Here is a 27,766-nt window from a genome sequence, read left to right as displayed (position 1 = left end):
TGCCTGGGCTGCAGGAAGGGTGTCAGTGTGATCTGCCATCTTAACAGACGTTACAGATTCCATATGGAAGAGGCTATTTAAGAGCCATAGTCTGTGGAATAAACCTCAGTTCAAGCTCCTGATTTTTGAGAAGCTAGTCTCAATCAAACATCACCATTAGCCTTCCAGAAATCACAAAACTACTTATGCTAGTTTGGGGGAGATTTTTTTAATGCTATTCTTTATCTAAAAAAAAAACCCAAAACCTGAAAGGTGTAATGGTGTGCTTGCTTGCAGTGAAATGTTAAACAAATTCTGGGACAAATATAGATGTGTATGATGGTTACAGTATGGATGTTATGGTTCTTCCTAAAGCAGAAGGTTACTGTGTTTGTGCTCTTGCCCTTGTTTCAGACCCTTTTTGGTCTAGAACTGGTAAAAAATTGGAAGAGAGCTTTATGTATGAAGAAGGGGGTTGTTATCCAACTCATAAGCTGTTTTGTGGGGTTTTTTTTTAGTTAAACCCCAACTCATTTCTGCTTCAGTCCTTAGCAATGATTAAGTGGAAATATGAGTCTTTGTGCTTTCCAAAGTATTAAGACTTCTAAGTGGGGAAAAAAGATCATTTAGAATAGACTTAAAATCAAGCAGGAGCGATATAGTTAAGAAAGTGAACTTACATGTTTATGGAGGAAAAAAAATATAGTAACAGTATCGGAAAACGATTGGGCATTTGAAGCTTCATCAGTCAAACAATTTAGTTGTAGTAAAATTGGAATAAGTGATTCAGGTGCCCTGTGCAGCTGGTTCTGGGAAAGGTTCTGAAGAACTGCTCTCAGAGTTTCTCATCCTAAGTGTTGGAGGAACACTTCTCCAACTGGAGCATGTCAACTATTGTGTTAGGGGTAGTGAGGGAAATACTTGATGAAGAGATGGAATTGATTAAAAATGACCTTTGGTGAGAATATTATAGAAGGTGAAAAGGAAAACCTGCTGGAAGATTACTGGTGGAAAGGCCAAAGCGTAAGAAGAATCAGCAATGGGTAGTAAAAGGTGAGGGAGAGCAAATATCAAAACATGATGGTCAGCAGTACCAAAGCTGGAAAAGGTTTGAAGGTGTTAGGAAGCAGTTGTGGTTGACACAGATCCATGCGTGTATGTGAGTTTTCAAATGTAGAGATTGGATTCAAAATACAAGGATTGGATCTGGAGCTAATAGAGAAGGAATTAATTGAGATTGGGGGGGTTGGACGACTGAATTTTCTTACAGTCTTTAAAGCGTTCTGAAGACTAGATTATGTTTTTCTGTATGTGTAAAAGCGAAAGTATGCAGAAAGGACAGTTGCTATACAAATTCATGCTGTTTACTTAAGTTCATGGTTTTGTCTTCAGGGGGTGATGGCTTGTGTCAATGGCTGTCTCTTCTGTTTGATGTCATGTGGACACACATTGTACTGAATTTTTCCACTTAAAGTGAAAAATCAGAAATTTACTCCAAGCTTTTATTTTGCCCAATTTCGCTTATAACTGTGGAATCAAAGTTCTAAGTCTACAAAATGTTTATGTAAAGGCACCATTTTTTTCCTCCTTTAAGTTAATGTGGGGTATTTTATTTTTTTTTTACCTTACTCCATAGTTGCTTTGTTGCCCTTCTAAGTTTACGTCACGTAGTGCAGTAGTAACCTTTTGTCTTTTCAGTGGAAATTTGTTGTACACAACTTGGTAATAAAGTAATGAATATACTGTTAATTGGCTGTAATGAGGTACGCTGATACAGAATTCTGCATATAAGAGCAATATGTCTCTTGCTCCTCGAGAAAGGGACATTTAAACTGCTGCCTCCTGTGTTTTTCATTTTCAACAGTACACAGAACCTGTTTCAACCAATCATTCACACCTGGGACAGTTGTGCTAATTTTTGAATAACTACTCATAAGGCAAAGAGCAAAGTATTTTGTTCACAGCTTTTCCACCTAGGGATCGGAGGTCCATTTTTTCTCTCACTGTACCAGTGTATCTGCAAAGTACTCCCATAGCCTTTATCTGCAAGTCCTCTTTAGCTGAAAGCTGATGAAGCAAAGGGAAATTGCTGTTTGTGTTGGTGCCAGTTAATCATGCTAGCCCAGCAGCATTTACATTCACACCACTGTAAGAAACACATAGTTAATTGGAGAACTGGCCGTATTTTGCAGCTGACGAAGGTTAGCATTGCGGCAAGGCTGACTAATGGAAACTTCTCTGACTCTTAGCCTGTGTGTCTTGTAACAGGTTTGTACCCAGTGCAATACTTGCAGGTTTTTTATTTGATGGATTCTGATAAGGTTGCTCTTTAAATTTGTATTGTTATGGGGTGGGGGAGACAGGATGATGGCTAGGTGACTTGTGTTACAAAATAGGTTAGTGAAGGAAGTGTTTGGTGTTTAGGTGTGCTTTTTTGTTTTGTTTGTAAGAACTGCATCTAACACACAAAGTCAGAATTATATATGCATTTTTTCTGTAAGTTTTGTAATATGGAAAACAAAATAAAATGTTTAGAAACTGCAAAATAATAATGGTGGAGAAAATAATTATTTCTTCTTTTCAAAGGGGCCACCAACAGATGCTCCTGCCGTCGATACAGCGGAACAGGTTTATATCTCTTCCCTTGCACTGCTGAAAGTAAGTGTTCTGCGTGTACTGCATCTGTGTATAGTGCTGGAGATAGAGCGCCTGGCACCTATCCAGACTTTATGGACTTGTGCTCCTTAGGTCCTAGACAGACTAATTTTTAAAATAAATTAATACTGTTTGGAACACTCAGAGTAAGAAATTAATTTTAATTCTCGTTTCCTGGCTCCATTTTTACTATTTTACGGCTCCTTACAGTTTGCAAAAGTGCTACAAGTTGCAAATTATCTATAGATCAGCAAAGACTGAAAGAAGTATCCCAAGTCAAACTTGAACCTCCTTTTAAACACACAGTGTCGTTTGGTCTTAATTCCAGATGTTGAAGCATGGTCGTGCTGGTGTCCCTATGGAAGTTATGGGTTTGATGCTCGGAGAATTTGTTGATGATTACACTGTGAGAGTGATTGATGTTTTTGCAATGCCACAGTCCGGAACGGTGAGTTCTTTACACCTAGACCTTGATAATATTGTTTGCTTGTTTGTTTTTTCCTTATGGTAAATGTTTTTTTTTAAAGCTTTTTCCGTTTTACCACATTTATGCAATGTTAAGGTATAACCTACTAGGTATAATTCAAACATGTCTAGTGGATTTAAGGTTTTCGGTAAAAAAAAAAATAGTTAAACCAGATTTATTTTATTTCTTTTTTGTTTTAGCAAAGACTAGTACGCGAATGTGTATGTCAATATATGGAGATCTTATGTCTTTACGTATGTATGAATGTATTGGTATAACATCGCTTATGAAATTTATGAATTGATTGCTTTAAGAACTCTTATACTATGAGTCAGGGGAAGGATTCAAAATGTAGAAGGTTTGATTAGAAGTCTATCATGCCCTTTATTGTGAGGTTGATATATATACTTCAAACTTGCTCTGTTTGACAGATCTTACAGTGGCATGTCTGTTAAATGATATTTTTGTGATGTGAAAAAAATGATGTATTTTAATTTTGAGTAAGAATATTCATGTTATGGAGAGATATTTTAAAGAGATGATGAGCCAATGAGTATAATTGAAATTTATGATCCTTTTTTTGTGTAACTTAAATGAAATACTGTTCTTAAAAGAAACACGGATTCCTTTGTAACTTGGAGCTGCACATCAATGGATTTTTTAAATTCTTTTGTCCTGAGTTTATTCTATGCATGTGCGTAGTATAAATAGGATCTGCAAAAAGCAGTACGTGATATTTGTCTGGAGTAAAACCTGTAGAGCTGAACTTGTGAGAAACAACAGGCCAGAGTTTGCAGAACAAAAGGAGGAGGAAAAGATTAATTCCTGTGCCTATTTAGCCATGTTTACTCATAGTAGCGATGACTTAAACAGCAATTCAAAATCTTCTTTCAGCATTTTAAAGTCACATTGAAATACGTTTATAAAAATTGTATTTTACATCTAAGGGTGTTCTATCAAGTAGTTCTAAAGTAGTCGGGTTGCCAACAGATGCGTATGAAAGGTGTTTAAATTTTTGTTTGCGGAAAGTAACAAATGAAAAGATAATACTGCTTTATGTACAGCTACTATGATTTTTCTCTGTCTTCTACATCAGGGTGTCAGTGTGGAGGCAGTTGATCCTGTTTTTCAAGCAAAAATGTTGGATATGCTAAAACAGACGGGAAGGTAAGTCACCCTAAGGAGGGCTGACAGTAACAAGTGATCCCTGCATGTTATTTAGAAGAAACAGCTGGCTTTCCGTAAAACTAGTGATCTTGGGGCTATTAATAATCTTTAAAAAGAAATAATTGGCCCAGAAATCAGGTGAGTAGCATGGCACGTAATTCAGTCCACCTCATGCATTTCAATTGTCAGGAGATCGTCACTGATGTTAAACCTACAGCTTGATTATTGCACAGAAAGATTAGAATGCTGCTCCATTTAGTATAGGCAGTTACTAGACAGTACCTGCTTAAAAAATTGATTTTTTTAAAAATTTCTTTTACTTAAGATAAAAAAAATTACACAGTTATAGCTTATTTATGAGCAATTTTAATGAAAAGGGAAAATAATTTTGTAAAAGATCCTAGTATTTAAACAAATTTTGATTTCACTCCTACCTCTCAACAGTTGTCGTCTGCTTGCTCAAATTCTTTTACTGTGGGAAAAACTTCAAAATTAATGTTAGCAAAAGGCTCAGCAGCTGAACAGAACAGTGCAAATTGCTTTTTGACTGAGTTCCTAGTTCTACTGCTGGTTTAATTGATATTTAATCCTTTCCCACCGTTGGTTCCCGTTGTCCATGTCTGAAATGGACTTTCTGCCGTGAAAATTCAACCCTCGACGCCAAGGAGTTAAAGAGTAGATATTTACTCAAGTGCTGAAAGGGTAAAAACTGCTTCAGTGAAGGTGTGGTAACAGGGTGAAAAACTGAAAGCATGATCTACCACTGCTAATGTGCATCCCTTAATGATAGCCCTCTTTTGTCGCATTTATTCATGTCCATGTTTTCACCATACTATGGTGAGTAATTTAAATATTCCTAATGGTGTTTTTTTCACAGCTCATCCTAATTTATGCCCTGATACATTACTATTTCTTCTTGTTACATGTTTTTATTCTGAAGAATCTCAATGTTCTCTTTGTTTCAGACCTGAGATGGTAGTTGGTTGGTATCATAGTCACCCTGGCTTTGGCTGTTGGTTGTCTGGTGTAGATATCAATACTCAGCAGAGCTTTGAAGCCTTATCAGAAAGAGCTGTTGCTGTGGTGGTGGATCCCATTCAGAGTGTAAAAGGAAAGGTATAGTAGGCTTGCTTTTTTTTTTTTTTTTTTTTTTTTTTTTAACTTCAGTAAGATTTAATATAGAAGCACTGCAATTACATTTAAGTTCTTGAATTTTTTGGAGGCCCACTCTGCATTAAAAAATAAAAATAAAAAAAGAATTCTCCTTGTAAATGAAAAGATCATTTTTAGCTTGTTCTGTATCTTGCATCAGTAGTCCTTAAACAGGCTGAAAGTCTTTCATATTGTCAGTATATGTAACCAATCATAATCCTCCCTTAATATTTTGCTGTTTGTGTGTCACTCAACATGTTTGCAACTAATAATCCAAGTATGCATTGTTTCAGGTATTACATTTTAGCCACAAAATCTAAGACCAATTACGAACAGATTGGAGTAGGTTCAGCCCCTTAACGTGGGTACTAGGGTGGCATCGATTTATAGGCGTCGCATACGATGACTTTTAGTATCGTTTCTATTCCAAATGTTTTGGGCAATAAAACTTTGCAGAAGGCTTGGTATCAAGCATTTGAGTTTTCGAGAAGCATGCGGATAAATGATTAAGTATGTTAAATGATTATGAAAAGAGATTAACTTGCAAAGCATATTGGGTTATAGTTGTCCTTTGTTGAAATCTCTTTTGTTCTTGTTTAGTTCTCTTTTTATTTCTTTCTAGCCCCATATGCCATTTTCCTATTTCCTGCCTCATGACAGCAGGGAGCAGCTCTATTATCACCTTCACAGAGCTGTCTGCAAATGTGAGAGGCAATTCGATTTTGCTCAACCACAGGGAGAGTGGATTAGAAAAACTACAGAACGTACAGAAATTGGCTAGGTGGTTTACTGCTTTAAAATACTGCTGAGGTGTTTTGTTTGAGCATGCACTCCCATTGTATTGTAGAATAATTATTGAAATGCGTCATGGTATATATGGATGATATTAATATAAATGTATAAATATTTAAAAAATAAGTGTTCATCTTCTGTAAAGCTGTAGTATCATATTTCCTGTGAGACAGATCGTATTAAAGCTACCAAACAATTCCCTTAAGGGTTCCCTTAATTTCATAATAAAATATTCTGAAGCTTCAGTTGCATTTTCAGTTGGGTTTTTTAAGTTCTGATTTTTATAGCAAATTTGTTTATGTAACAAGCAATTGAAAAATTAATAGCTTCTGGTTGTTTGGAAGCTATTAGACATCTGAATCAATTTTGCTCCCTTTTAAATTGCAGAAAGAGTAGACAAAAACTTAAGTAGTTTTTGTGGAGGAAAAAAGAAACCCAAACCGCACAGTAGAATATTTAATTACTCCTGACTTATTTTTTTCTAGAACTTTTTCCTTCCGCTTTTTCATATTTTCCCTCTCCATTAGAAATGTTGAAATAGGATTCTTTTAATTTTGTCAAGATATGGTTTTCAGGACTATACTAATAATTAATTTATACCTCACTAGCTATTAAATCCATTAAGGAGAAAGGCCTCGCAGTAAGTGACACTACTGTTATACCACACTTGCTCACTAAGTGCTTTTTTTATATTTTTTTTTTTGCCACTGTTGTTTGACACAGATATCAACTTTGATGGTCTTTGTTCTCCTCAAGAAAATAATCTTTGGCATATTTATTTTGACTGCGAATAAATTTTTGTCCTTCTAAACACTTCTGGAATTTTTGTCCATCTAAACACTTCTCAAATACAGCTTTTCTTATAGCATTGCTGCCAGTACTTGAGATCACTGGAAGTCTTGCAATGTTTGTTTTTCATGCATGTCTAGCTGCTACAGTCAGATTAAATTACATTCTCAGGATTCACATTAAAAAAAGTTTACATCTGTTGTGTTTCTGGCAAGTGCATCCTTAAAAGCTGAGAAATAGAAAGAATCCCCCAAATTATGAATACCACTTAGAATTAATTTCTTGATTTTGGGGGCGAGATTGGGCTATGGAATGTCTATGACTTCTGTGATCCTGGTTGGCAAGATCACTTTTATTAAAATGTATTTTGATTTTAGGTGAACTGAGAGAAGAACAGATACATTAGAGTGTAAGGGGGTTTCCTAGGTCAGGTTTGACTGCTTCATGTGCATGGCTGCCTTAGGATGGCATCTGGTGCCTCTTCGTATGTTGGACAACTTGAGCTAAGCCTATTTCAGGGAAGTACCTGCTTTTTCTCAGCGCCAGCAAAAGAACTGCTTGCAGAGGTAGTTTTGCTGGTGTAGGAGCCACTATACTGGTGGGCTTTTGCTCGTGTATATAGCTATGTGAGTCCAGGATCATTACTCAATATACCTTTTACTAGTGTAACTCTCTGGCAAAAAATTATAGTGAGCATGTGGCATAGAAGATTTTAATATGGTGTGTTTTGACTGAGATTAGATGTATTTAAAAACAAAGTCCAAAATAACACATTAGCTAATTTTAAACCTGCCTCAGGGCAGGTCCATGCCCACATAAATTGCTATGGCTTGTAGTCAGTGAAGCAGTCATGGTTGTACTCGTGAAGAATAACCGGGGCAGAGGTTATTTTCATGTGTCAGGAAGTTGAAATGAATTCTGATGAGTAGCCTCAGGTTCACCTTGACTAGCTAAAGCATTAAAAAGCAGTTTGCCCTGTCACTGGTAGAAAGGGGAAACTTGTTAACTTCTTTGTTAGCTGTCCTCATCTGGATATGCATGTTCCAAACACCTAGTAGGACAGGGGTATATGACTGCAATTTAAAGATAAGATAATTATTTTCAGTTAAAAAAAAATAATCATTTTATGTTGTCTTAAAGCCAATGAGCAAAAATAAAAAGTCACATAAAATCCTTATATAAAAATAAAACCCTCATATAGGTCTGTAGATTAAATGCCAACTGCTTTAATGACCATTTTAGGACTGGGATGTTATTACATAAATATAATAGGACACATGAAGGACAAGTAATTCTAAATACTGATCTTATTGCTTTACATATATGTTCTTGCACGTGCAGTATGCTTTTTTCATGACTGTGTACATATATTGCAATTTTTAGGCTAATGTTCTAGCTGTCTGTGAAATAAACTCAGAACAGATTAATGAATTTTGTCTGAAGGTCAATGTTACCAGAACCCAGAGAGAAAAGGCTTTATGTTTTGGCTTTTTTTTTTAATTGATTTCTGTGAATGATGTCACAGGAAACATGCTGAAATATGGCCAGTGGGGCAACCTGGTTAGTTGCTGCTTCATCTTATACTTACTAATAAACCTTTTTTTTTACCCCCTCCAGTTTTCCAGTCTGTGCGATGGAAGTTGTAATACATATTTAGAATATTCCACAGAAGCAGTAATTTCATTAAAGATCTGGAATAAAGCTAAATATTGACATTTCATATTTATTTCCAACATACATTTTGAAATGTCTGTACAGAGATCTATATACCTTTGCCAAATGTTAAAAATAATATTTTTTTTGGACCTTAACTTAGCAGCTGTTCCTCACCTCTTAAGGAAAATATAACTACACTAAATCCACTGTAGCATAGTATCTTTAACTCCACAAGCATTAACTTACTGTGTTGTACTCATATATGTTAAATTAAGGGAAAAACGGTGTTTTCTTTTTTGAATTGTTTGAAACTTTAAATCTTTATAATAAAATAAGTCATTGTTTAAAATGGTTTGTTTTTCTGAGGCAGTTCATTGGTCTCCCTTGATTAATAATTGCTGGCATCAGGATCAGTAAAATATCCAAAAATGTTAGAAGTCCATTTTGTACATCTGAGAAGTTTGTTGGTGCTTGTGGTGTTTAGTAGGATATGTAGCAAAAGCTCTTATTCATACAGCAAAATTTCATGTCTGTTACACCGTAAGTTTTCTTAGCAAGGCACTGTCAGAAGTATTTGTAGGAAGATTTGTTGGTTTATGGCAAAAATCTTTTTTTTAATTGTTTGCTGAGGAAAAGACTTGTCTATACAATAACTTGCGATAAATTCTACTTTGCATGTTAATCGCCTCCTGACAGATAAAAACAAATATGTTATGCATCTTAATCTTGTGCTTAAACCACATCCTGCCACTTTCATAAAAGAGGTTTTTGCTGTGGTATTTTATCCTTATCTTAATCTCATGCCAAGTGTACAAGAAGGAAAAAAAAATCTGGGTAGCCAGGTCAATCAAAATAATGCCAGTTGTAAATGATCTCAGGACATCATCTAGTCCAAGCTTGTGCAGAGAACAGTGTCAACACTCAGTTCAGACCAGCTCGCTTAGGGTTTTGTCCACTTGAGTCTTGAGATGCAACAGCCTCATGGGAATACCTGTTCTGAGACTTCATTGTTCTCCCAGGTTTGTCTGTTTGGGGTTTTTTTCCCTCTTGTGTACAGTCAGCAGCTCCCTACTTCAGTTTGTTACTACTGTCTCCTGCCAAATAATTCATTGAGGAACCTTGTTCTGTGGTCTGTGTAACCTCTTCTGGAATTGGAAGGTTTGATACTTCAAAGAATAGCCAGAATGTGGGCTGTAGTCTTAAACCATTTTGTTCAAGCTGTTTCTTTTCAGTGGCAGTCATAAATTGTTTTCTTTAGCTCAATTTATGAGATCTTTAGAATTTTATTCTAAAAGGAGTAACAAATGTGATGAACTTTTTATCATTTGTTCTTTTACTCGTTTTTAAAGTGTGAAAAAATTATTCTTGTCATGCTCCTAGAAGTCCCAGAGAGGGACAGTTATATTGTATTAAAAAAGAAAAAAGAGAAAAGAAAAGAGAGAGAGAAGAGAGCTTAGCTGAGTTGCTGCTTGGAGGTCCGTAGCAAAGTTATGTCTGTCCAAAACCAAGGTCATCTTGAGGAAGGTGAAGGTCTCAAAGTCTTTTTGAGCTGTTAACAAAGAAAAATAATATCTTTAAATATTCAAATTTCTATTTAGAATCATAAAGCATTCTATGTCTATGGTAAAAGTGTGGTGGCTCAAATACTATACTTTGAAATTTGTGGTATTCCAGCATGTTTTTAATTCTTATTGTGCTAATGAGATTTTGTCCATTTTGAAAAATGGACAAAATTTATGTAGCCATGGGATAAAATGCTGCTGTGAAACCAACAGTTCATATGATTGAACAGAGCTTTGTTTTTCATTTGCTGGATGACCTGTTCTGGCAACGTCTTCCATAAAACACTTCTCTTCCTCTTTTTGTACCCATTGGTAGTTCTAAATCTAGGTGCCAACCTATGTGTAATTAGTTATGTATATGAGCAATATGGTTTTGTTAATACCTGATTTCAGTTTTTAACTGTTCAGAGTAATAGGTGTTCATTTTGTTGAGTGCTGACCATAAGAATAGTGATTTGCTACTTTTATGTTCCAGTTTAGATTAAATTTTGTGTACACTACACCATCTCAGCATGGTGATATATGTGGAGAAAGGCAGCTGAACTTCTTTTCTGGTACAGGTTTTGTGTTGCAAATCCTCCCATCTTATCAAGACCATTTATGTGAATGGTTTTATAACTTGGTAATTACTTGATAGTCTAAAAGAGTGAAACCAAAAGCAGAGATTTAACAATTACTCTTCTGAATGCTGGAATTAGCCTCAAGAATTTTCTTCACCTGAATATAAGCCTTACACTAGTTTTCTGAAAGATTGCAGGTTTTCAGACCTCCACTCTTTCATCAGAGTGCTGTTAATTTTCCTTTGAACCTGTCCTTTTCCCTTGTTTGTTTGAATTAACCACAGGATTGGAGGAGATGATGACTGTTTTTAAAGAAGCGAGGAAAAAAGTAATCCTTAAAATGAGATGTGTGGGGAGACTAGTGAAAGACTTGAAATTTCAAGTAGCCCATTAAGAATTAAGTTTTTGAGAACTCTAAGTAGATCAGAGCCACCTAATAAAATTTTCTTTATATACCCAACTCCCCCTTCTCACTTCATGCATTTGTCTTAATAACCTTTATCTTAATAAATCTTCCCTAGACACAAGTGAATTCAACAGTCATTAGGGTGCAGCTTGAACTAATTAATTAATAATAACTAAACAAAACAGTAAATTGACTATATTGTCACTACTGCTTTGGAGTCATATCTGTTTGTTGTGATTTATTGTGCAGATAATATTTTACAAGAAAATATATTTCAAACGTGATACCTACGATTTTCTATCAGAATCTTTTATACCTGGAACAACTATCATTATTAGAACTGGACCTGCTAACACTTTTCTATTGTAGAGGGGAAAATTCTAAAATTGAGAAGATAACTTTACAATGTGTAATTTTGGTTGAAATTTCAAGGGTACATCTCTGTACATTTTGTACAATGCCTAGTACATTTAGATACTCTTAAAGTACTGTGGTGTTTCTTAATGTTGACTTCACGGACCATTTGGTGCAGTAACCTGCATATCAGAGATGGAAACGTCCTAATTTGATCTAGGCAAGAACTGAGTTTCAACAGGAGCCTGAATTGGAGAATAGGGAAGTAGATACCTTTGCGCAGTTTGATTACTGTTGATTCAATAAAGATTGATGCTCTTTTTCCTGAGGAATTGCATTTGTAAGAGTTGAATTGCATCTGCACTAAAGTGTAGGCCACTCGATCTTTTCAGTTCAGAATGTGTTTTTCTAAACCTAGTTATAAACTGCAAAGTATTGAACTGTTTTATTACTGCCAGTATACCACTGTTTTGTTTGAAACCCAGCTTTTTTTATAGTAGTTGCACATATTCAGAATAACATATTTTGCATATTTTACTTGCTAATTTTTTAATGGGATGCCAGAACTGTTAATATCAATGCTGGTGTTCTAGAATTTGTTATGCCATGTCCTTTGGACTTGCTGTGATTTAATTAAGAGATGTATATTTACCTACTGAACCGTTTATATAGGTTACTTCAGTTCATGCCCTTCCTTAAAACAAAAAAGTTCCAAGAAGACTTTTGTTGAAAAGTACTGAATGTTTCATTTCCTTTTGCTGTGGTGGATGTAGAATAGTCCATTTCTCTTCATTAAGGCATATAGCTTTAAAACTTGTGGCTTTGCTACTTGGGAGTTATGGATGCATGCCCTCACTTGTCAAGATAAATGTATTATACTGTAGTTCTCTCCCCTTCCAGTATGGATATTCAAGTCGTACTGCGGATTTGACCACAAGTAAGCAATTCTCTAAGGATAGAAAAGGAAAATGCACATACTCCTAGGAATATATTTTCCAGAGCTAAAATTGACATTTTATAAATAATTTCCATGTTGCAAACTTCAAACTCACAATCACAGCAATTCAGTGATATGCATTTGGCATGAGTCAGTTTCAGTTCTTAGTGCTTTTCATTGGAAATGGCATAAAAAGTAAGATTTCTTTGAATTTTTTATGTTGTGGGCTTACAGGGGACAGAAGATGTTCTTCACTTGTAGTTGTCTAACGGTGCATGGCAGCATAAATAACGAAATGGTCATAAACCTGAGCTGCACTTCTCAGGTCACATGTTCCATTTCATTTTTAAAGAATCTAGAAATCTAGTTGATAACAGGTCAGTTGCAGGTGATAAAAGAGATTTTAGATGGGACATTACTTCTTTTTCCACACCTGGCATAACCACATTATATCCTTTGCAGAGTGTTCTTTAAGCACTGGTATGTTTGTTCATAAACATATGGCATAAACAATACATCACTATTTGAATTCCAAGGACACAATACATTTTTAAAGATAGTCACCATATGCCATAGATTCTTCACTGGAAAAAATATTGATGTTAGATTTTTTTTTTAATTTAAACAAAAAGGCTGACTTATTTCTAACTGAAGTTCACCGTTAAAATATAGTGGGTTTTGCAACTTTCAATATTGTTTGTAGATTTGATATTGGAGGGGTTTAATGGAATCAAGTGTGTAAAGTACACTTGAAATTCTCTTAATATTTCTTTTTTTAAAGAACACCCCACAAAGATATGAAGACTGTTTTAGAAAGAGTGGTAGTATATATATGGCATTCACACTCTCAGAAGAAGCTAAAATATGTCTGGCTACTAAGCATCCTAAATTTTAATCAAGCCATTATTTTTAATAACTATGTGCAGACTATAAAAGGCCAGATTTTTATCTAGTTAGCAATTGAGGAGTCCAGCACTTGTCTCTGGGTTGTGAATAACTATGAATCATATTAATTATAGCTATCCTCAAATTTAAGTACACTGAAGATAATTGTAAATTTTGTTTCTAAAAATACATTATACGGGCTCTACTGTGGGTTGTTGACCCCGGGGAATTGCTTTAAAAATGCTGTATAGTTATTGTTTTTTAGATTATTATGCTTTTTGAAGCTAAGACAGATGTACAAAAAGATGCAGTTTTTATTTTGTATTGGCAGCTTCCAAATATTTAGTATCTATTTCCAAGAGCTGCAATTAGTAAAGCATCCATGGTACTGAAATCCACACATCCCACAAGCTAATTATATTTGCAAGGTCAGATTGAATACATATTTTCAGAAAAATAAAGGGTTATATAAATGTGTCTTCTACTTGGCTGTTATATCACAGTTTGTTGATCTGGAGTATAATGTGTACAATTCACAAATTTGTCTGATAACAGAAAGTGGTGTGTGATTGTGTTTATTTTACTAACCAGTATATTCACAGCAATCACTTCCAAATATCTCTCCAGTAAAGATGTGTTAATTACAAAACAGACAAGGTCTTCTATTATATTATCAGGAATCACAAATGTAAATAGCATCATCAACCCCTATTTTAGTCCTCTGTTTTGATCTGTGAGTTGCGCATAGACCAAAGGTGCTATTAAAGACTCAGTATATGAAATAGGCAGCATTATATGAACAAAATTTATTCAACAAGAAAACAGACCTTTAACATGAATTTAACAAGCCTGAGAAATTATAAACTCTCATATGCTGCAGATTCATGCAGTGATAATAAACAAAAAAGGAAAGTAAGAGGTTTCCTTAAGCTAGCCAAACTGCTAATGGTTTTGTTATAAGCTGTCTGCTGTTGAAATGACCTCTGAAAAGTCTGAAGACACTTGTACTAGGAAAAATTAAATGGTCAGAGTGGTGAAAGAGTTGCACTAGGGAAGTGCATTTTAAAAAAAATAAATCTACCTTCATATTTCTGGAAAATATCCTGATGGCATAGACTTTTGTTAACTTTTTTATGTTTATACAGAAAGGGAATTTAGCATGAAGCTTGGAAACTTTAGTTTTTACTGAAAACAGTGCACGATGCATTAGGTAATGGAAGTGCAATGAAAGCTTAGTGGATTTAGATGAGAAATGCTGACTTCTTACAACAAAAATCTAAGTAACTGTAACTGAGTGAGTTTTTGTGCTGCTTTTAATTAATCCTTAGAGGTTCTTTGTTCAGAATACTGTGTCTAAAGTTTCCACCGTAGAATACGGGGTGACCATGTTGCTGTCATCTGGTTGCATCATGCTGTACTTCAAAATACACAAGCCTAGAGAGGAGACTTCAGCTTGTACACACCTCCAGGTGCTCACTAGGGTTTTTTTTCTTGAGTCTTACTGTGGCGTAATTAACACCTACTTCGCCCATTGCTCATTAGTGCACTGGACATTAATAAGTCTATTTATTTTGATATAATCCTTTAAAGGGGGACTGATTTGTGCTCACTGTGAAAAAAAGCAATTACATTTCATAGCATTGATTATGTAGGATTTATTGTTGTATTTATGTTTTTATTGCGTATTAGGTCTAAAATTAGCCTCCAGGTTGTTGAGCATGTTAGTTTCTTTAAGATGGTTGCTATAGTGATAGCAGCAAATTCCTTTAATCTTAGTGTAGTTAAAGTATTTAGTTACCATTGGTTGTCACAGTGCAACTGAGATGAGAAATATCATTCACACATGTACTTTTTGTACCTCTCTGAGATAGAAGATATTGCAATTTTATCCCTGTTTAAAGCTTAGTATTTGTGATTTTAATATTTCATACCACTTTCTGTTAGATTGGTATTTGTTCTGCTTAGGAAATACTTGCACGTCATTCCTTCAGGAGGACATACAGAGCTGGCCGTCCTTTCCCACGTAGGTAGTACCTGAAACATAACGGAAATTACTGCTGGTCAGAATTAAGATGCTGGAGTAATATTCAGTATCACTCAAAAATATTTTAGCTGCTAGTTCTCATGTTTTAATGTGAAATTTATCCAAACATAACCTTGAGAACACCAACTGAAATGTTGAATTTGTTCTCCAAACCAATTTTAATCAGTTTTTTAATTTTGTGTTTTCTTTTTATTTTACATGACTCAGTCGCAAAACAAATCCATGCTGGACGGTGCCATTCGTTCTTGAATAAGGTTAACACTGTCTGTGAAGTTCTCGGTTAAACTCAAATCTAGAAGTATGGCCATTAGTTATAAAGCAGCGCCTGGTGACGATAGTATACTGCCAAGTTCATGTTTCTTACTCCTCAGGGTAAATTTTTACTTGCCTGGGTTTTTTTTCCCCTCATCTAGCTAGTCTCTAGTGAATCTGTGGTGTGGGTTTTTTTTTTGCTTTGCTTGACTTTTTAATTTATACTGCCTGTTTGTTATGGTTGGGCATTTCCAGGTGTTCCTGAATTAGAGCATCTGGTTAAAATGGAACCGAGATATATATACAAAAGCTTGTCACAAGTGTTTTGGGATAGAGAAAAATCTGATAGTGATAAAAAAGGAAAAAATACAATTATTTTGTATGTTACCACAAAGACTGTATAGCTATACAGAAACTGTTTCAGATCTTTTTGAGAATTACAGGAGTTTTTTAAATGTAATTCCTTTTTTGTAACTTTAGTATCAGGTAGCGTGCTTTTGCTGCATATTAAATGTGAATTGCGTTTTGTTTTTGTTATTGTTCAGAAAAAAATGTCACTGTTAAATCACTTTAATTGGGTCACAACCTAACATTTTTAATAAAGATGATTATTTTTTTGTACGTTCTGCATGCAGTTGTAAGACATGACATACGTAGTTGGATCTGGCCAGTCAGCTGAGGGTCCGGGCAATAGCCCTTAGTGGCAATGAGTCACTCAACACAACTGAAATATTTGGGTCTCAAAAGTAAATACAACAGGTGATAAGTTATTAGGCTTTTTCAGTTCACACTTTGATAATGTTTTTTATTATAAATACTTGCCAATTAATTTTATTTCCACATTAATTACCTCAATATTTATATTGTGCTCCCAATAAATTGCATACATATTTAGGTATTAATATTTGCATAAAAGGATAGGAAAATGGTAGAACAAGGTGAAAGACTCGATGTGGCTTTCTCTGCAGACTTGCAGTGACAGTGGTTGATTTCTTGTTTGTTCAGTGTAAAAGATTTGATTCAGATCTAATTCCTCAACATATCAAACCAGCCATATAAATGCATCTGTTGTTGTCCAGCCCATAGTATGGAGAGGATGAGAATAAAAATGATTGTAGAAAAGCTGTTAAAAGGCGTTTTAAACTGTTTAGTTTAATGAACTAGAATAACTCTTCAAACATATGTGGACAAGATGCCTGCAAAGTGTGCCTGCTGCTGTTTCTGTGGGTGTGCAAGCCTGTACATGCACTGGTCCAGCTAAAAGACTGGGGCCTAAAGGAGAAATCTTACCTTGCAGTTATGACTCTGTAATGGCGAGTACCCAGTAAGGGCGGGTTTGAGAGTATTGTCGGTATGTTCTCGGTTCTGTTCCACCTCATGGAGGTGTTGGAGAAGAGCGTGGGGTTTATTGTATGGGGCCATGAAATACTATTTCCAAAGATTTTCGTAGACAAATTCAGCACAGGACAAAATAAAAATCAGTGATGTTTTTACTGTATTTGCAATGAAATAGCACTGAATACTACCCACCATGTAGCTTTAAATCATAAATGACCTTGGTTTTCTTTTCCTCTATTTTTTACTCCTGAGCATGACACTGACAAGGACTTTTTAATCCATCAGACAGTTTATAGACCCTTTCGTAGTCACAAGAAGCAAAAAGCATCTGACTAGAAGGGAATACATGGGGCAAGTTCCTTGCTGGCTATAATTTTGTTGTCATTTCAAGTATTGTGGTAGTATAATTGATGTGACAGGACTGGGCTTTAGACTCGGTCCCTTAGCTTGTGCTCACTTTCAGTTTTAGTCTCTCTCTGTCATTCATTTTGATTGGATAAGATTTAGGTGACAAACATATGCATACCTTTGAAACTTAGAGTAAGCGTACATAAAAATTCAATGTTATATGATGATATCATGTATATAAAACTTACAGCTCCATGGAAAAGGTAATAATTGGTGTCACCGTACAATACAAGGTAGTGTAGTGTGCTGATAGCATAGCCAGCAGGAGGCTCTTTTTTATTAATATTATAATTAAATGATTTTCTGGATAAGGGCCAAAACCAGATGAGAGTTGATTGTGCCTTGTCCACTGTTGCTTGGCACTATTAGTTGCATTTTCTAAAAAGAATTGACTTGACATCTTGTTTTTACAGGTTGTTATTGATGCCTTCAGGTTGATCAATGCTAATATGATGGTCTTGGGACATGAACCAAGACAAACAACTTCAAATCTGGGTCACTTAAACAAGCCATCTATCCAGGTAAACCCAGTGTTGATAGTCCTGTAAATTGCAAGATTTTTTCAGCAATTTTGGGGAAAGGTACCGAAAAACAGTAAGCTACTAATTGTTTATTGTTCTCTCTATAGCATTTTTCTGCATGCATTTATAATTGATGTGATTCATCAATGGAGTTATATATGTGAAGGGTTTAAAATTGAGACCTAAATTAGCTACCTAAGTGTGAATGCCTGTATAAGTATATACTGAAAAGGTTAAAGTACAGATTTATGGAAATGCAAACTTTTAAAAGTGACAATTGATGTCATACCATGTGATGCAAGACAGGTACTGTTTTCGGGACTGCAATTTAAAAACTGCTGCTTATTAACATCTTGGTTTTCCTAACGATAAATTATTCTGAAGCAAATTATGGAAGAGGTTCCCTCTTCATTAATAATCTTGTCTTTCTATTGTGTGCTTATGTAGGTTCTTGCTTAATCTGGATTTAACCTTTTATTGTGTCTTAAATAATTAACCTCTGATTTTTATATAATGGGGTAATTTACTGAAAAAATGGTGGAGTGGATAAAATGGATAAATAGGATGTTTGATCGGCTTCAACTGTAATGTTTCATTTGAGTATGTTGTCTTACGTTTTTTGCAAGCACTTGTGAAACTAAATATTCAAAGTTTGATTTCTGAAGTTGACTTTCACTAGTAAGACAAAAATGTTGGTCTTCAACGAAGCAAACCTTTATTTTGAGAAATAGCTTCTGTCCTGAAACAAGTATCCTCTGGAGTGATTAATGCTTTTATCTGTATCACTTTTCTGCGTCAATGTTTTTCCTTTTTTCTCTCCAGAAAACTTTTTTCCCTTACTGTGCATTCTAAAAGGCATATGCACTTGCAACCATGAAGCCTAATTCTTGCTCTTTTGATCTGTTACTTGAACAATAAAAGTAATATTTGCTAGATAAACATCCAAGAAAAAGACCATACGCTCATAGTAGAACTGAAATAAGGGCTAAATTTCTACTGTAAGAGAGCCATCCTTTGGGAGTTACTAGGTCACCAAACCCCTGTCTTACAAAAGATCAGTTGTTTTTTATTACTAATGCATTGAAGCCCTCTACCATTTATAAAAATGCTAGCCAAAAAAATCAGACAATTAAAGAGTGTCTGCTTCAGGAGGTGGTTGTGTTCTACTTTTGATTTTTGAATTGGTAAAAACTGCAAACTAATGAGTATGAAATAAGCAGCTAATACTCTTGATTAGATATAGGCAAGCCTGTGCTTGCACACTTCGGGGCTTTTCTAACTGGGCTGTTCTGGACCGTGTGTAATGACCTCCCTTGTAAACCCCTGTAGTATTGTTCAACTTCATTATTTTAATATCACTGTCACTACAGCATGGCATATTTTGGCCATGGGAGTTTTGCGTTTCTGTTGTTGCAGTGGGTATTTGTTGTTCGTGTTGGTTTTTTTTGCAAGTTGGCAGTGAGAAGTTGCAAATGTCACTGTTAAACTAAAAATCATTGTTCAAAATTATACTCTGTTCGTAAAACTGCAAGGGCTCTTGCAGTGTTCTTTTGCTGTTATCCTAAGGTCGTGAATAAAATTGTGACCCAGTTGAAGTCAGCAGCAAACTTAATATTGACATCAGCTGGGCTAGAAGCAGGGATTTTAAGTCATTCCTTAAAATCTCAGGAATAAGAATAGTATATGGCTTGACTTCGTTCCTTTTTTTTTATGGTTTTTCTTGTGTCCCCTTATCAACATCTTTTTTACTTGCTCTACGTGCATCGAATTTGTAAAGCTTGTTGGAATGATCGTTTCCCTTTGAAACAAAACACACAAAGCGCCAGCTTTGCTTTAAAGCATATTATGGGGTTTAATTTAACCTGTTGCAGTGGCTAAACTACAACTACTGTTCAAGTTTGAAGTGGAACAGTTGTTTACCTTTTACATTTGTCCCATCTTTTAAAGAGTGACTTCAGAAGGGGAGAGGAGAGAGAGAGAGGATAATGGGGGAAGGTAAAGATGTTTGTCAAATTTTAGGAGTTTTAGAGAACTCCCTAAATATCTACAACTGAGTTTAAACACAAACCCCAAAACCGCTTATGCAACCATTTTGATTGGGGTAAGAAAATGGCAGTGGAAGCTACTTATTGCTGATAGTTTCAACCATAAATTACTTTATTGATGATAAAACCTGTACTTTACAGTTCTAATTGTAATAAGTGGCACAAGTAACGGTTATCTGTAACAGCTGGTTCTTGTAAATGTAACCATTCAAGTCATTTTGTATCTTTGTATATGTGTTCGCAAAAGAAATCTGTTTAAAATGTATGTATGAGAACACTTTCAGCTTTCATACAGATAATTTTGGAATGCTGAAATATTAAGTTGCATAAGCTGCAAATAGACATTCATTCTGTATAGTTCTAAAGACTATATTTAAACATAAATACATGGAATAATTGAAACATAAGAAATATTTACCACTAATTCTGCATATTGTATGTATGATTTACCATATCTCATTTCTAAATGTATACTTCATATGTAGAATTTTATTTGAAAAATAGACAATTGTAGTTGTGATGAGGATTTATCATAGAATTTTCTTACCCACGAATAGTAATCCAACTCACCCTCAAGTCATAAATGTAAAAAAAAATAATAAAAAAATAAAAATATGTAGTGCACATGAGCAAAATAGAAGATCCATGCATAGAAGTGTCAGTTAACCTAATCTCAGTCGATCTGATTGTGACACAAGTTTAAGGACAAATTTGCAAAGGACATAAATGTAACGAGAGAGGCCTTTTTTCATTTAAAGCTAAAGAAAATTAGCTTTAATGTGCAAGGTTAATTTGCTGCGCATGCGCATAGTTTAACCAATACTTGACGTGTTTAATCACTGCTTCAGCTACTCTCTCTTTTTATGGTACCTTAGAGAATGAACTTGGGAATGTTGGCAGTGGTTGTAAATAAATAGAGAGCTAACATTCTTTTGTAACAGAAAGAGCCTTATATTTTAATAGAAGTGATAACCAAATTTATTGAGAGAGGAAGGATTTGAGAGAAATATGTTTGTGCATATGTATCGGTCAAATGTTTGCAGGCAGTTACCACTTTTTCCCATGATAGTTGTTACTGTGTGAAAAAATCCGTGGTTTAGAAATAGAAAGTATAACTGTCAGTTAAAAAACACTGAAAGAGAAATAAGAACAGGTATATTTACTTGATGCCTCCTTACAGTCTCTGTGTATTTGCTTATTTGTGTGTTTTCTTTTGTTTAAGTGATGTTTGAAGACAGCTTTATTTAAATGAACTCTTCCCTTCTAATATTTCTTCATTCCAATGGTGGGTAATTTTTATGCAAACTTTCCCTGAATTTTACAGGCACTAATTCATGGACTAAACAGACATTACTATTCCATCACCATCAACTACAGGAAGAATGAACTAGAACAGAAGGTAATTGTTTTAGCTTTTATTCAGAGGACAAAGAACACTATACAAACTATTTAAGATTTGTGGCAATATCCTGATTTCAGCTGCTGATGTTTTCAGTAGTTGTTTTAAGTCTCCTGGAGTAGATGGTTTCTCTTCCAGAAAGCACTTAGATGTGTAGTCATGATGATGAAATCTTCCAAAAGCACATTCTAATATGCATATATAGAGTTTGACAACAATTTTGTCCACATGTTTTATGAAAGTCCTTATGCTGTTCTCTGCACTTAACAGGTTTGTGCAAAGTTCCAAGTTTTCAGTGATGAAACCGAAAGACATGCTAGCTGCCTTAGGTTTTCACAGGCTGGAAGTCCTGAAGTTAGAAAACTGTATTTTCCAAAATCAAATTGTATAACCAAGGAATCTCAGTTTTTTATTGGCTATAGTCACTTTGACAGACAGGTGCTTCCAGTTGGTATGAATGGAGCTCCCCAAGACTTCGTTGAGTATCAGGAAGTAGTGACATTCTGCGTTTACAGAAAAAATACCATTCAGTTACTGACAACAAATACTGTCAGTTACTTTTGTACCAAACTTCCTCAGTTACAAGTAAAATCTAGCTTGACAGTCTCGATCAGGAAGACAAACTGAAAAAAGCTTATATATCATCTGGAGAAGTTAATTCTTGAAAAGCCAGATTCTGTCCTCAGTTATGCTTGTGTATGTTCATGGCCTTGTTAGGGTTATAAATTAATCTCGGAGTTGGAGTTTATGATAAAATGGTCAGAATAGTTTTCTCACTTAATTTTGACTTTTAGAGGTCTAGAAGTAATTTAAAAACCCAATTTTGGACAATGGAAGAGTATGCATGCAAATCAGGGAGCTGAAACGAATTTGTGAAATGCATAACCCTTTTAAGAATGGTATCAGGCTTTCAAGACCTCTCTGTGACTTAAGAGCAACTGATTCAACAAAACCAGTGCTCTCGGAAAATGTCCGTGAAGCTTCCAGAGGTTACGGTTTCTGTTCAGTACAACAGTGTGGCCAGTCCAGTCTTTTCTGAAGTTCCAAGTGTGTATTTTCTGTCGTGGCTTTACGTATGTAAGTCATTACCTGTGCAAGTGGGAGAATAATCTTGACCGAGTTAAGGAAACTTTAATCTGTGAAGCAGCAACTATCTCAACGCATCTTTCATAAGGCAGGTTCATACATATCTCACCCCCCCCTCGTGTGGTGGTGGTGATCTGTTATCTCCATCTGTGGTAAGAAGAGTACATGCTTCATGTATTAGATAAGGAGCCCATCACACCAAACCATAATTTTAAAATCCAGATAACCTAGCTAAACTGTCCATATGCAGTTTGCCTACAACTCCTTCTGTCAGTAATTAAGATCTTGTTAATACAAATTATGACACAAACTTTCAACTCAGTTCATATGTTCCAAAGCCAGGTTTCTTTAGAAGCTGTACATAGGATGAAACAGGCACTTTTATTCAGGCAATAGCAATTACAGGGCTTACGGGTTCTCAAAGACATCTGCAGTGAGTGTTCGCAAATTGAAGGCAAGCTGAAACTGTTTGCTGAAAAGGTCCTCTCTACAGGCCTCAAGGCACGGAAGATCCATAAAATATGCTTTCTTTATTCATGAAAATCAGGAAATTGCCTTTGTAGCTATTCCTTCGCTCTTTCAAGAATGACATCAGAGTATCAAGTAAAACATTTCAGGTGTTTCTAATAGTCCCCACGTTTATCACCATCAAAACTCTGCATCACTTTATCGTGTTAGTTTTAGGGCTGTTCGGAGGACAAACACACACAAGTTATGCTTTGGTTGCTTTTGAAGTTGACTTCGTCACAACTGTGGCAGCTGCTTGCAAACAGTTCAGGATAATCAGGGAAGCCCAAATAACTACTTAATACACTTAATCCAAACATTAAAATATTTTTCAGCTTCTTCAGAGGCCAGAAGCTTCAGCCGTTCCTTATTTGGCAGCTAAAATACTCACCTTCCTGTTAGTTCTGCAATGCCATTATGCATTCTCAACCTACAGCAAAACCAAAAAATTACAAAAGAAAACTTAAGTATTCCCTTCAAAGTAAATGTGACCCTGGTTTCCATGCCTCATTTTCATATTTAGGGTTCAAGAAGCCTAATCTTTAAAAACTTACGCAAAATCTATTGCCTGCTCTAGCAGAATAGTTGATTATTGTGTTTCCTGTATTTAACAATAATTTTTTATTATATTCTTACTATTATAAATGGGTTTTCTGTCAGAGCTCTTCATAGCACTATGAATGCATTTTACGATGAATGCTCTAAAGAGATTTTGTTTTGCAGATGTTACTAAACTTGCATAAGAAGAGTTGGATGGAAGGTTTGACACTTCAGGACTACAGTGAACATTGCAAACTCAATGAAACAGTAGTGAAGGAGATGTTAGAATTAGCTAAGAATTATAACAAGGTATTGATATCCCTAAATGATAGTATAACTGTAGCTGTGTTTATGAAGTGAAGAAATTTGCTACTTGATTTGAGAAGTAAAGAGTTGGTTATTAGAAGCTTTACTCAGAATTTGTGAAGGACCAGACTATAAGAACAAAAGAAGTGTTGCAGGAATTCTTTTGGACCTTGGTGGTTATTTGATTTGTATAATCTGTTTTCAGCAAAGAGTTTCCTGGGATTTGGTTAAATTAGGCACCAGTGTGTCTTTAATGGCCTTGTGGAGACTGTTTCTTATTAATCAGCTATGTATCATTTCTCTGTGAAGTTGCCTATAGCTCTTTGGGCTTTGCCACCCGACTCTTTGCCCTGATCTAGCCAAGCGTTTAATTACATGTTTTGCTTTGGAATTTGAGTGATCACATCAATTTTATATTTCTACTTAGTAAAGAGAGTATAAGGTTCCTGTAGATCAAAATAAGCAGTTGATTGTATTCTTCATTCCTTCAGTCAAGGACTACTTGACCAGTATAGCAGAATAAAGGTTATTTGTCTATATCATTCCAGTAGACAAGACAGTAAGTATTTCGAACACATTCTAGAGCCCAGCGCAATGTTTTTTGTAAGAAAGAGGAATCACAGTTATTTGTACTGTTTTAATACTGGCACTTACACTTAGAAATATTTTTTATAAATACTAGATCTCAACAAGAACTCTGAGTAGTAAGCACGTCAGTCATTCTGGATGAGTGCTATTTTTTTTAAAACTTCTAAGAAGTCTTTAAAAACCAAATTCAATATTACCTTCACTAGTTAAGTTAGTGGATTTATATAGACACCGTGTTTGAAAGCAACAGAATATTATAAAAATGTATCAAAAGAAGTGACTTTAAACAGTGTAACAATTTATTGAGATCAAACCTCCAGTAGTTGAAACAATGTATGTAATGTTCTTTGTTATGCTTTACTAGTTTAACTATCTTCAACTGTCTTTAACTATTGAAACTGCTCATTTAATATTTTTGCTCAAAAACAGTTTTGTGAATATCTGACAATAAAGCCATTCATGAGTATTTGCCTTGATCTTTTGCACTAACACTTAGTAATTAAAACCACGTCTGCTGAAAAGCTGAAGTACCTTTCCTTTTGACTTTCTGAAATGTGTTGCTGTTTGATTTTTTTTTTTTTTTTTTTTTTTTTTGAGAATGAGAATTATATTTTGAGAATCTTGTGGCTCGGGGAAAAAGTATATGAAATCTGAAACACTGACCTTTTCTGTGTTTCTTTCACAGGCTGTTGAAGAAGAAGATAAGATGACACCTGAACAGCTGGCAATAAAAAATGTTGGCAAGCAGGTGAGGTGTGATGAATTAGAGTGAGGTGGAATGATATGCTCGTTCATTCTAAATATTAATTTTTTTTTACATGTGCGTAGGTGATTTTTAGTTCTACGTGCAAGATATTCTCAACACTCCAAGTAATGAATTTATTTTTGTTGAAGATTGTTGTGTAAGGAATAAAGCTTTTGACTATAGGTAATCAGTAGAATATCTGCAAGTCGTGTTCTACGTGCATCTGTATCACATGCTGAGGAGCAATGTTGAGATTTGGTAGTTTTTCTTTTTTGTTATTTTTTTCTTTAACTTCTTTCCAAGAAGAGGCATAAAGATATCCAAGTCAGTGTCAGAGAGGCCAAAACTGTGGAGACTTTGAAAAAATAGTAATAATTGAAAAATGTAGGAGTGTTGTTTATATGTTATCATGGCTAAAGAGCCATCTCATCCCTCTCCTCAGTTCACGAGTCCACTGTCAGTGCTTAGCTCCGATACACACGTATGCAAGTGAGCTGCGTTGCTTTGTATTGCTGTTGAGGGAGAGCAGTTTAGGACCATAGCTGACACTGAAAACACCCACTCAATTCATTCTGTGCCTTTGCAATATGAGGATATAATGTCTTTATAGAAGACTTGACATAAAACTATTTCTACGTTTGACTTCAACATAAAGGTTGAGGAAATACACTTTGGTGAGGGAGAGGAGAGCAAAACAAGTTTGTAAGAGGTTGTGTTCAAATTCAAGAAGGGCAATAGAAACAAGAAATAACTTTAAAGTTATCCAGTGTGTCCTTAAAGAACCAGTATTTTTTGTATTGCTAGTAGCAGAAGCAGAATTTAAAGGCTTCTGGATTGCTCTTATGTGTCAGCTTCTAGCAGCTATGTCATAACACATCTGCACTATTGTTCAGTCACTCGTGTATTTCTGTAGCATTCAGAACAATGGAGTTTATGCACACCTACACATACATAAATACATATATAAAACAGAACATGTAAGAAGGGTTGTATTTTAAGGGTTATGATGTCATCTCAATCAGAACTTGAACTTCACTAGTTGTTTAAATCATCACACATACGTGAAAAAAATCTGTTTTTATAATTTTTTTTTAAAAAGCAAAGATTTTTTTCCTGATAAAATTATTATGTTTTCTTTAAATTACAAAAAGGTTCAGTTAAGCAATTTCCATGTAGTTTTTTTTATACTGTTTATATAAAAGCATTGTAAACAAACAGCTGCTCACAATAGGGATATTATGTTATTAGGTTGCATAATTCGCTAGGAACAGAGAGAATATTGGAGAACTATATGGTCTTTGAAAATTAGTTATTTAAGGACAGCTTACACAGATTTTTCTAGTACGCTTTTATATGAACTTAGATGGGTTCATTAGATTTTGACAATAGTTCTTTTTTTAAAAAAGTTAAAATTCCCACACATTATTGTCTTCCATATATTAATTTCTTTATACAAAAGAATGCTACAGTAATACTACAATGAAGTTGAGAGATGTTTTTTAAACGTGCCTGATAATTTTGCAATATTAATTACTTAATTCTGAAAAAGAAGTAATGTACGGGTTCAGTTTTTCAACCAGAAATAATCATATTGTTCTACGCAGATGCCCACAAATGCCTACATCAATTGAGTAATAGTGTGTGGGGATGTGTATTTTCAGAACACTGCTAAGGCTTAACGTTCAACTTTTCAGAAAATTTGAACATAGCATTGTGCATTTTTTTTATTTTTATGGGTATAAATATGCTAATTTTCTTGCAGTCAACACAACTATTCAAAGACTGTGTTAGATCATGCTTGAGTCTTTACAGGATTAGAAAACACATTTGTACAAAGATCTGAAAACAAATTGCAATGTACCAGAACTAAGATTAAAATATTGGCCTTAGTGAGATGCATAGTAAATTCCACATATTGTATGTTGTCCTTAAAACTCACAGCTGTCATGGTTACTCTTCAGATGCTGGATAGAAATTTACTTCCTAAACGTATCCTCAACTTATCTGAGTGATAGGATGGACTAATAAAATCTTACTTAGGGAAATGCAGTCATTTGCTAGGTCTTGCTAGAATGGAAAATGTAGGAGCATTACTGGACTGTGTTCCTTAACTCGCAATCATCTTTAATAGACCTGAAGTAAATTAAATCCTTCTGAGATGTGTTCCAGTCATTTCTCTCATGGCATCCTTTGTATTTCAGGACCCCAAACGTCATTTAGAAGAGCATGTGGATGTGCTGATGACCTCAAACATTGTCCAGTGTTTAGCTGCTATGTTGGATACAGTTGTATTTAAATAACCAATTTACTGTTTGTGATGCTTTCTGTGTATATTTGTTTATTGTTTCTAATACTCACAAAACAGAGACTGTTGAGGGTATATTTGATTAAACAGAGACATCTGACTTCGTTTGCAATGTAAGTGCAGCACTATAACACCTTTCAGTCTCTAATTGTGCAGTTGCTTCAGTTTCTTTATGTCAGGGTCTTTACAGACTCCAAAGTATTCAAGAACACAATGTGGGCAAAAAATGTATTACTTTTCATTTAATATTTGGGGGGAAAATCAGTAGTACATATATATTTTGATTGTTGCAACATAATAAAAATACATTTACAAACCTGTC

At 34.9% G+C, this 27,766-nt stretch overlaps 1 protein-coding gene across 1 annotated transcript in view; it reads left to right on the top strand.

Annotated features, from left to right (window-relative positions):
- The window catches only part of PSMD14 (proteasome (prosome, macropain) 26S subunit, non-ATPase, 14), a 45,357-nt gene extending 17,593 nt beyond the window's left edge, over positions 1-27,764 (top strand). The window contains exons 4-12 of the mRNA XM_009894619.1: positions 2,566-2,637; positions 2,963-3,082; positions 4,197-4,267; positions 5,233-5,383; positions 17,816-17,923; positions 21,293-21,367; positions 23,684-23,809; positions 25,080-25,142; positions 27,341-27,764. Coding sequence (XP_009892921.1) covers positions 2,566-2,637; positions 2,963-3,082; positions 4,197-4,267; positions 5,233-5,383; positions 17,816-17,923; positions 21,293-21,367; positions 23,684-23,809; positions 25,080-25,142; positions 27,341-27,439 — 885 coding nt within the window. The 3' untranslated portion in view covers positions 27,440-27,764. The remainder of the gene's footprint in view (positions 1-2,565; positions 2,638-2,962; positions 3,083-4,196; positions 4,268-5,232; positions 5,384-17,815; positions 17,924-21,292; positions 21,368-23,683; positions 23,810-25,079; positions 25,143-27,340) is intronic.
- The last annotated feature ends 2 nt before the right edge of the window (positions 27,765-27,766 follow it).

This window comes from Charadrius vociferus, unplaced genomic scaffold, assembly GCF_000708025.1.
Source record: "Charadrius vociferus isolate BGI_N301 unplaced genomic scaffold, ASM70802v2 scaffold161, whole genome shotgun sequence".
Classification (NCBI taxonomy): Eukaryota; Metazoa; Chordata; class Aves; order Charadriiformes; family Charadriidae; genus Charadrius; species Charadrius vociferus.
This window is presented reverse-complemented; position numbering and strand designations above follow the sequence as displayed.